The 10,439-nt window shown below is 49.8% G+C and overlaps 1 protein-coding gene across 1 annotated transcript in view; it reads right to left on the reverse strand.

Annotated features, from left to right (window-relative positions):
- Window positions 1–2,468: 2,468 nt before the first annotated feature.
- Window positions 2,469–10,439, reverse strand: part of LOC108282164 (deleted in malignant brain tumors 1 protein-like) — a 64,487-nt gene continuing 56,516 nt past the window's right edge. The window contains 5 exon segments of the mRNA XM_037727656.1: window positions 2,469–2,837; window positions 2,840–3,081; window positions 4,664–5,052; window positions 8,868–9,052; window positions 9,976–10,184. Of these exon segments, the coding sequence (XP_037583584.1) occupies window positions 2,806–2,837; window positions 2,840–3,081; window positions 4,664–5,052; window positions 8,868–9,052; window positions 9,976–10,184 (1,057 nt within the window). The 3' untranslated portion in view covers window positions 2,469–2,805.

Consider the following 10,439-nt stretch of genomic DNA (forward strand, 5'->3'; position numbering starts at 1 on the left):
AACCTGATTTGTGGCTGGCACCCATTGGGATGACTCAGGGCAAGCCTGCTGAGTCCCCAGCCCCAAGGTGCCCCTCATCCTCACAGCAGGACCCATAACCTCCACTGCTCCTTTTCAAGCTCAGGGTACAACCTGGACATACATGAATGAATGAATGAATGAAGGAAGGAAGGAAGGAAGGAAGTTGGGACTCCATGTTGGGTTCCCAGCCTCTGAACTTTTTGTGGATTATCAGATGTCTGACTTGTTACTTTGTTCCTCTGATAGATGTGTAACTCCAACCTGCACACCACTCCAGATTCGTGCTTCTTCTGCATCTGCTCAGATCCAGTCCTGGGCTGGTGCCTATATTCCATCACACTGACATTGCTTTTCAGGTCAGACTCATGGTTACAGGGTGACCCTCAAGGCTTTTCTTAACTGCCCCAGCCTGGGAGGTTAAGGGTAAGTGACCCTCAACCTCCCAGGCTGGGGCAGTTAGGGAAAGTGTGAGAGGTTAAAGGTAAGTGTAGGAGGTGATGGCAAGGAGAATGAAAGCCTGGAAGAGTCAGTCCCTGGGGCACCCTAGCTCCTCTGAATCCTGGTAGGGCCCAAGACTCATCCTGCATCCCATGGAGGCTCACACCTCTCACCGCAGTTGCAAGGGTGGGCAGCTCTCGGGCAGCCCTAGTCAGAGTCTACAGCTATGACCAAGTCTCTGTTGGAATTCTCTGTCTCCTTGTCCTGGGGTCTCCCCTGCAGCTGTTGCCCTGCTGGGATCTCACGCAGCTCAACTCACACATCTAGAGTTATTTTGTCTTGGCTGTCCCCACCTGGGACAGGGGTCCTAACGTTGCCTTCATGGGGCAAACATTGGTATTGCCAGGGCAGTACACAAAAGCTCCCATTCCTGCCAAGCTTGCCTAGGAGTCCTGAGCCTGGTTTCACTCTGATTTTCTAGGCAAATTCACTGCTTCCTTGGAACCCAGCTCATCCCTTTGTTTCTTCTGAACTCCTTGGGTGACCTGTCAATCCCCTTCTCTCTAGAGACTTCCTGCAAACAGGACTCCCTTCCTAAGGGATCTAAGGAGTTTGCTTCTTTCCCTGAACCACCCCAGCCCGCAGTTCTGCAGATGTCAAAAACCAAAAGAGGCAGATCCGTAGAGAAGTGGGAGCTCAGAGGCCGACCAATGGTGCTGCATGTTTTCCTTCCCAGTGTGAAGGCCGCCACAGCCAGGACCACAGCCAGGAAGACCCCAGCAGGGATGGCAGTGCTGTGATAGCTTCCCTGGGAGCTGGCCATCTCCTCCACATCAGCCACCAACAGGTCTAGGAAGGAGAGGAGATCGCAGTAATAGAGTAAGGACAAGGATGGAGGCTGGCAGAGGAGAAGAGGAAGACAAGCAAAGACCGTGGCCCCTATGCATGGTAAAGGCAGTCAGAACTGTTTGGTGGCAAGGGGTAAAAAACTTGGAAAAGGAAGTGCTAGATGGGAAACTGAGGACAGACCGCAATGGGCAGCTGAGTGTCAGACTAGAGAGATTTCACATTTGTCAGCCAAGGAGAGTCAGGGAAGGTTTTCTGAGCAGAAACTGGGAACTGGGCTTTGGGAGAACAAATCTAGCCTGAGGCTCCAGATGGATAGGAGGGGATAGAGTTGGGCATTTTAGATCAGCTGGAAAATGATCACAAGAGTTCTAGGTAAGAGGCCCCCAGGATGTGAGCTACTGCAGCGGCTGCAGGGAACAAAAGGGAGAGGAGGAAAGTTAGCCCGTGCCCGCAGGTGCCGTCGCCCTGCCCTGCTGTCCTTTGCTCCTCACTCCGGCCCTGTTGCATGTACCATGCATGAGACTTACTCTGAATTGCATCTTTTCCTATAAGACTGTAAGCCCCTCAAGGGCATGGATTTGATCTACATCTGTTTATTGATCTGCCTCTTGGCACATAACAGGCCTTTATTAAACATGCATTGAATGAATGAATAAGTGAGGAAAGAGTGCGGAATCAGCTGGACATGAAGATAGCCTGAATAGGAATCAAGATGAGAGAGAGCTGTCAAAGATGCCCGTGGGCAGCGCCCTGACCAAGGAGAGGGTATGTGACAATTACTGCTGCCCCATCCACCCCCAACGCCATGGCCACCACGTCCATTGACCTGGCCCCAGCCTGGGCCAGAAATTCTGGGCATCACTCTGCAAACATTCATTCCCTCATCTCACACCTACAACACAGCCGCAGATGCGCTCCCTGTTCTAGAGGAGAAAAGTGACATGGCTCGTGCCGAGCAGAGCCTGCCAGTGGTCAGAACAAATCCATGCTGCTGGCATCCCCACAGCCCTGTCTAGACCCTGATGTCAACACGTCGGCTGTTGTAGTTATCATCATTGTGAGGAATACTGCCATCATGTGTTGTTAACATGGGTGAAAACAACAAGAGTAACAAAAACTACCATTTACCAAGCATTCAATGACTTGCACCAGGCACAGGCTGAGGCAGTTTCTCCAAAATTCCTTTATGTAACTCTCTCAACAGTGCTAAGAAGTAACAACATTTTCATTTTGCAAATAGGAAGCATGGGTTCTGGGAGGTCAGGTTCGTGGGACATCCAGGTCAAAACTCTCTGGACCATGCCCTTCAATGGGTCCTCCAAGGACTATGAGCCTTGGGGGAGGCGGGAACCAGGTCTGATTCAACTCTGTATGGCCAGGTGTATCACAGTGGAGTGCTCAAATTTGAGTTGGAACATGAAACCACGAGAAACATCCCAAGTCCCCAAGAGTCAGGGGTGTGCGCCCCGCTGGCCAGTGGAGTCTGAGAGCGACCACCTACCGAGGCTCCTCTTCTTGGCGTGGCGGGTCTGCAGCTGGATGGGACCCAGCACGACATCCACCTTTTCCTGGTAGGAGCCCACATCCCTCTTGGACCTCACCACGCAGCCTCGGTAGCAGCGGGAAGAGTAGTCATACGCTCTGCACACCACCATTTTACACTGCAGGTACACGGAGGGGAAGCGGCTCAGGAAGTGGAAGGCACTGAACCGGAAGCGGGCAATGCCAGGAGACGGCTGTGAGTAGGGCCGGTAGCTTTCATCCTTCACGCATCTGAAAGAGAACAGCAGCCCCTTAGCTCTCACCAAGGCATGATTCCTCATGACTCAGCCATGCCAGGTGAGAAACTCCACAGCCTGTCCTCACTGCCCTGGCATCCTGCATGCCTCACCTTCCTTCTGTCAGAACATGTGGCTCAGACACTCACTGCGGGGCCTACAGACAAATCCTGGCAACTGAGGTACCTCACTGGTATCTTTAGGCAGCAAATCCTGGGGGGGCTTTCCCAACAGATAAGCAGGCCCCATACTGCATAGTGGGTTGGGGCCTAATCCCACAAAGACCACATCCTCGATGGCCCCAGGTAAGCCAGGTGAGTCTGGGAAATAGCTGGAGTTTGGAGCCTAGGAGCAGGACCCAGAGACAGGGCAGAAAAGAAAATGAACTTTCCTTCTCTCTCCTGGTGCCAGAGCCAGGCAAGGTCCCATCCGGCCGCACTCTGAGTACAGTGTCCTGGCCCTCCTTCTCCCAAGACCAATCTCTCCTGACCCTCCTCAGCCTGCTCTGAGCTCCAAGAGCTGTACTTTCCACACTGGCCTGCAAACCCTCCAGGAGCCCCTACCCCAGTATCAACTCTATCCTCTTTCCCTCAGGCATCTCCTCTCAGGTGGTGTCAGAAGGAAAATAACCTCAGGATATACTTACAGGAATTTTCCTAAGATATGGAAGAAGCAGCTCACACTACCCCAGTTATTATAAAATGGTGGGATTTTGAAGGACATAGGAAAGAGAAGAGCCAGGACAGCTGGCCCACAGGCCCAGGATGGGCATTTCTCACAGGTGGTGGGTGTAGTCTCCAGGGTAGCCTGGCTGCACCCAGGAACCTGGCCAGGACCCACTCCCCTCCTTCTGTCTTCCAGAGCCTCCTTCCTTCCTCCATGTGCAACCCAGATTCTCTTAAACACTGAGATTTTTTTTTTCACAGCAGTTCCCTTAGTGGCAAAGGAGGAAGCAAAAATAGCCAGAGGCTTGTTCAGAGGTGGGGTCCTTGGGAAAAAGGTTAGGGTCACTCAGAAGCCTCCGGGCAGTCACTGTGTTTGTCATAAAACCCTACCATTCAGGGCTCCACACAGACCAGAATGCCACAGCCAGGCACAGCCAAGGCTACACCTTGGAATCACTCAAGGAGTGCTTTCAGTGGCCCAGAATCATGCACCTGTCACATGGTAAAGCTGTCAATTCAACCTTGGTCTGCTCCAAATCAATGCTTTTCCCACTATACACAGGTCTTTTTAACCCTATGGCTGGAGTTCAGTCACCTGGAGTCTAATCCCAGTTTACAGCTAACGTACTGGGTGAACACTGCTGAGCTCTCTATCCTCCCCAGGTGTTAACTGGAGATGATACACAGTCATCCTACCTGATGAGAAATCAGGGATGTGATACAGAACACAGAGTAAAAGCACTTCAAAAGGTAAAGCTGCAGGACGCTACTACACGTAGAAAGGGATCTAGTTAAGCTTGAAGCCCTGGGAACTGCAGTTCATCAAAATTCGCATTCCTTAAGCCTTTGAGGCTACTCGTGTTTGAGTTATCAAGTAAAGGTTTAAGGCCATCGCATAAAGACACTCCTTACCCGCTCCGGATTAGATCATAAGTCAAAGACGTGAAGTCATTGTAGTATGGTGATGCCACACAGGTGTCCACAAACAAGGCCAGCGTGGCATCAGAATGGAGGATTTCAGCCTGAAGGTACAAGTCCTGGTTCAGGTCCACGTAGTAAGGGCTGCTGGTCACAGGATACAAGAAAGAGGGGGAAGAATAAAAGGAAATGTTCACGTCGAAATTGCCATATTGCACTTCTTCGACCCGGATGGTGTCATTAGCAATGTACATGGTGTTGACCCAGGTGTTCTGAAGCATCCTGCAGCTGACGTGAATAAGGAGGTCCTTCCTCCTCTTGATGATGCCATGGGAGACAGCTGCTTTGAGGAAGTTGGAATAGTTGATGGTGTCATTGTCTACCTAGGAGGGGCAGGCAGGAGAGCAGAGTCAGGCACATGTCACCTGCTAAGGGAATCCCATGGCTGATTTGGGTGTGAATGAGACGGACAACATGACGCTACAAGACTTCCACCTCTCCCAGAACCACTCAGAGATGGCGTGTGCCTATCCTTTGGCTACGAGCAGGCAGAGGGCGCCAGAGTCCACACTCTGGGTCCAGGTCTGGGGAAGAGCCAAATGAAGGGGTTCTGCGTTCTCCACCTGCTCTTAGTGTATGTTTTCTGACTTTAAACTGTCTTTAAAAAAGGTTTTTTTGCTTTATATTCCAGTGCCAACAGTTGTCACAATAAACCGTATGACTTAACAATCAACCATATGACCCTTCTTACTCTTTCAAAGACACTCTCAAGAGCTTTCCGTTGAACTCTATATATTAACATAAATATTTGCGTGGATGTCACATTTGCATATGGCATCTATGATGGAAGTAAACTCTGAATCCACTCCAAGCAATGCACATGGAATGCAGATTTATTTCTTGGTCAGAAGAAGCAGATCTGATTTTAGATTAAAATCCATTATTAGATACTGCTCAGTTTGGAAGGAAATCAGTTTGGTATGTAATGGAAAGTCTTACAGATAAGTCAATGGGTATTTCCACAGAGACAATCCATCTCGTGGTGGGAGGGCCTCATCTAGCTCAGCCACACCAGCAAACTTTTATCACATACCTGCTAACCAGGCCAGCCTGGTGCAGCTGTAGGGAGCTCCAGCCATGGATCGCCCAGCCCTACGTCTGCGTCTAGACTCACGGGTCACGGCCATTATTGCCTTGGGCAAGTGGCTTACCTTCTGCAAGTCTTTGTTGCCTCATAATTAAGTGGGAATAAAGTTGTCCTGATAATTTTAAAAGTCAGATAGCACACTTGGTTCAGTGCCTGGAATCCATATGAGCTGTTGATAATACTATATCAACTCTTAGGCTCAGGACTGGAGTACTGGGGGTTGCAAAGATGAACAAAACATTGGCCCTGCCCCTGAAGCACTCAGTGTGATAGGCAATATGAGTATTTAAAGAAAACAGAGGAGGCCAGGTGCAGTGACTCATGCCTGTAATCCCAGCATTTAGGAGGCCAAGGCAAGAGGATCACTTGAGCTTGGGAGTTCGAGACCATCCTGGAACACATAGCAAGATCCCACCTCTACAAAGAAAAACTTTTTAAATTAGCTAGATGTGGTGGTGCATGCCCATAGTCCCAGCTACTCTAGAGGCTTAGGCTGGAAGATCACTTAAGCCCAGGAGTTCAATTCTGCTGTGAGCTATGATCTGCCCCTGCACTCCAGCCTGGGCAATAGAATGAGAACCTGTCATTAAAAAGTTAAAATAAAATAAAAATAAACAAGTGGAGGAATAAGAATGTGGCATGTGCTGTGCATGACCAGCCAAGCGGGCAGAAACGGGGCGACAGGGTTGTCTGGCTGCTCCAAATGGGTGTGAACGAGTGTGAATGGTTGTGAATGGGTGTGAACGGGTGTGAAGGGCCCTCAGCAGAACCACTGAAGTATCAGTCTCCAGGATGCATACTTGGCACAGGGGCAATGGTCACCTTCAGTGGACTGACCTCCATTGACCAAACTCACAACAAGCCAGAACCCAACACAATTAAGGCCGGCCACAGTGGCTTACACCTATAATCCCAGCACTGTGGGAGGCCAGAGCGGGTGAATCACCTGCGGTCAGGAGTTCGAGACCAGCCTGGCCAACATGGTGAAACTCTGTCTCTACTAAAAATACAAGAAAATTAGCTGGGCATGGTGGCAGGCACTTGTAATCCCAGCTACTCAGGAGCCTGAGGCAGGAGAATTGCTTGAGCCTGGGAAGCGGAGATTGCAGTGAGCCAAGATCGTGCCACTGCACTCCAGTCTGGGCAACAGAGGGAAACTCTGTCTCAAAATAAATAAATAAATAAATAAATAATCAACAAAATTAAGGTACAGGGTAAAATACAAAAGCCAGTTTGAATAGAACACATGTGTGGCATGCCCAATATACACTCATCTTTTTAAGTAAATCTACCTGGCCCATTAAAGTCCTCTCCAAAGCGGAAATGGTGTATTGGAGCCTAAGGGAGCCAGGTGACCACATGCCTGCTGCAGGCCCTTAGAACCAGCCTCCAAAGCCCAGGGGCCCAGCCAGCTGCTACATGAGAGTCCCTTTGCCCCTCAGTTTTTCTTGTGTGTCAAAGAGCGGGGTTGACTTTGCCAGGTAATGAACAGCATGACCTTGGCACCTAGCATGGTGCCTGCCACATGGCGCCTGCCACCCAGCAAACAATAGGACATTGGTGAATGAACATGATCCCGACAAGCCGAAGCCATCTGAATGTGTGTGTGCCAATGTGCATGCTCTGTGCCATTCATGCCGTGTATACTCTACACTCCCAAGCCAAATAAAAGCATTGGCAACTTTTTCTGTCTTTGCTTAAAATAATTATTTAGGTTCGAGACAAAAATTCAGAATTTAGAGTGGCTAACTTAGAATAAATTTATGCAAAGTTAAATGCCACTATGACAAATGTCCTGTTCAATGAGGCCTGATATATGATTGCTACAATAAGAGTCAGAGCAACTCCAGCCCAAGCAGCTCCTTCCTGCCCCTCTGCCATCTGCCCCCTCTGCTCTTCATCCCTACCACTTCCTGGCTGAGTAGCCTTGGTGATACCTCAACAAATGGTAGCTGCAGAGGCCAACTGACTGTGGAGCTAATGAAGCTGGAGCTTTGGGGCACCCTCTGCCCTGCCCGGTGCAATGTGCAGGCCTCCTCCAAGGCCTAGCAATGTTTTTGCACAGCCACACATTTTTACAAAGTTTATAAAAGTTCAGTCAGTTGGCCTCTGCAGCTACCATTTGTTGAGGTATCACCATCTGAGATGACTTCTGCATCCAATTCTGGGTGAAAGTGAGGCCAAAATGGTGTGTCCCTTCTCTACAGGCTTGAAGGTGGCTGCAACTATGATTATACTGAAATTTTCAACAGCTCCTACCACAGGTTTCTGTGGTTTGCCTGGGACTTTGCAGATTTTAGCATAGAAAGTCCCACGTGTTCCAGGAAACCCCTCACTCCGGGCAAACGGGGACAGGCAGTGACCCTACAGTGGCAGATGCTGTGATTCGTCCTCGTCATACTCCCCCAGTTCTCATCGAGTATTCTATCATCATCCCCACTTTATGGGGGAGGCTGAGCCAAGAGGCACCAAGGCTACTCAGCCAGGAAGTGGTGAGGCTAATGTTGGCATCTGAGAAGACAGAAAACATTATGCTGAGCAAAGAAAGCCGAAGGGAGAAGAGTGGGTGTTCTGTGATTCCATTCATATGAAACTTAGAAAGAGAAAGTAAGTGTGTAATGACTGAAAGCTGATATCTGGCTGCCAGCTGCCAAGCTGGCAGGCTGATCCCTTGTATTCTTTGGCTTAATAAGGCCCCTGCCCCTCTCAACACCCACCCCCCAAAACCCTAACTATATAAACTTCAGGCCCTGCAAAATCTGGAGCTGCCCCAGGAGCTGCTGTTGTTACTGCTGATGGGAGAGGCAGCCTGCCAGATGCCCTCTCTGCTGAACACAGCTGGAGAGGCTCTGCCTGCTAAGCTTCCTTCCTCTTATTTGGAAGTGACTGCAGCCATATCACAGCATCAAAGGTTTATCTTCCTTTATTCCGATTATGTCCTGATTATACCCAGATCATAATTTCTATATCCCCAGAATTCAAGAAGCACAGCACATACCACTATAAGAAAGCTTATGCACTGGGACATGGAGTGGAAAGTCCCAGGCTTACCTGCTTGATGGTGCCGCAGCCTGAGTAGGGAATTGTGAATATCACCTGGCTCGGTGTTATCTGAGGCCGACACTGGTAGTATCCGTTCCAGTTGGAAATGACAAGGTCACTGGCAGAAAAGCCCAGGGATTGGAGGTAGCTCCTGCTCACACTGGCTCGCATGTGATTCGGCAGACAGAGCAGGTCTAATGGACAAGGACACATAAGACACTCAGTCAGCGCCCCGGACTCCACAAGTATTATGGGGCCGGATGCTCTTTCCACTTAAAAAGTACACAGATCAGGGTGGCTGACAGGGAGAGTCAGCACTTAGGATGTGGGCATAGGCCTCATTGCAACCCCCAAGGTACCCTGGGGTCAAGCCAGCCCCATCCTTATGAAAGCCCAAGGAGAGCACGTGGAGTCAGGATTCCTCTGATGGAGAAGTGGAGGTGGGATTTTTAAATAAGTGGAATATTTGGCCAAGTTTCCATTTATCTATGAAGTAAAGTAACTGTATGGTTGAATTGTGGGGATGTCATGAAACAAGGTCTTTTAGCCACGAAGCAAGCCGATATTTAATCCTGAGTGCATAAGCCACCCTGCCTGGTCATTGGCCAATCTACACATCAGTCCATACAGCAACTCAAATCATGGCCATACAATCTCTGCTGGAAGTGGCTGAGTGACCTTATCTCAGCCACTTCCAGCCACTCAGCTCAGTTCATCTTCAGATAGAAGCCAAATGTGTTAGGTCTCAGGCCATCGTCACAGTGTCCCTCACTCTGAGAAAGTCACAGGTTTCAAGTCAACTGCTTACCTCTGCCTTTGGCACTGACTCATTACTCACTGCTAAGAGCATCATCTGAGACCTTCTACTTAGGTTATTACCCTTTGATGACCACAGTAAGGCCAATCATCATCCGTCAGCCAGTTCTAGCCCTGACTTCATTTCTGGGCAGCCAGAGTCCCAAGGCCCACTGCTCCTAGCCCCTTTCAGCAGGAAATCAAGCCCCGGTGACCTGAAAGGGTTCCTTCATTTCTTATTTCACAACCACGGGACAGTTGAGCCACAGAAGCTCTCAGGATGTCCCCAGTACCCCCAGAGCATTCCCACAGGGGGACTTACTGGTGCTGTCATTGGAAGGACTGGAGTAGTACTCAGCCCGGAACCCTCTCTTCGCGATGCTGTGGTCGCTGATGAAGCGAATGGACATGAAGTTGGAGGAGGAAGTGAAGGAGCCACTGGCCCCATCACAAACTCGAGTGATGAGAGGGGAACTGTGGTAAGGGCCGTCGAAAACTTCAATATAATCATAGTTGCAGCCGCCTTCGAGCCTGCAGAGAGAGGACACACAGTTTTGGCTTCATTTCCTCCCAGAATTTGATGCAGGGAGTGAGATCTCAGGGTGGGGTCACACCTCTGTGCCAGAAACTCTGACAAAGTTCATCATTGAAAGTCATAGTTCTCCTTGGCTGGGCACAGTGGCTCACATCTATAATCCCAGCACTTTGGGAGGCTGAGGTGGGTGGATCACCTGAGGTTAGAAGTTCAAGACCAGCCTGACCAACATGGTGAAACTCTGTCTCTAA

Source organism: Cebus imitator, unplaced genomic scaffold, assembly GCF_001604975.1.
Source record: "Cebus imitator isolate Cc_AM_T3 unplaced genomic scaffold, Cebus_imitator-1.0 Scaffold235, whole genome shotgun sequence".
In the NCBI taxonomy this organism is placed as follows: Eukaryota; Metazoa; Chordata; class Mammalia; order Primates; family Cebidae; genus Cebus; species Cebus imitator.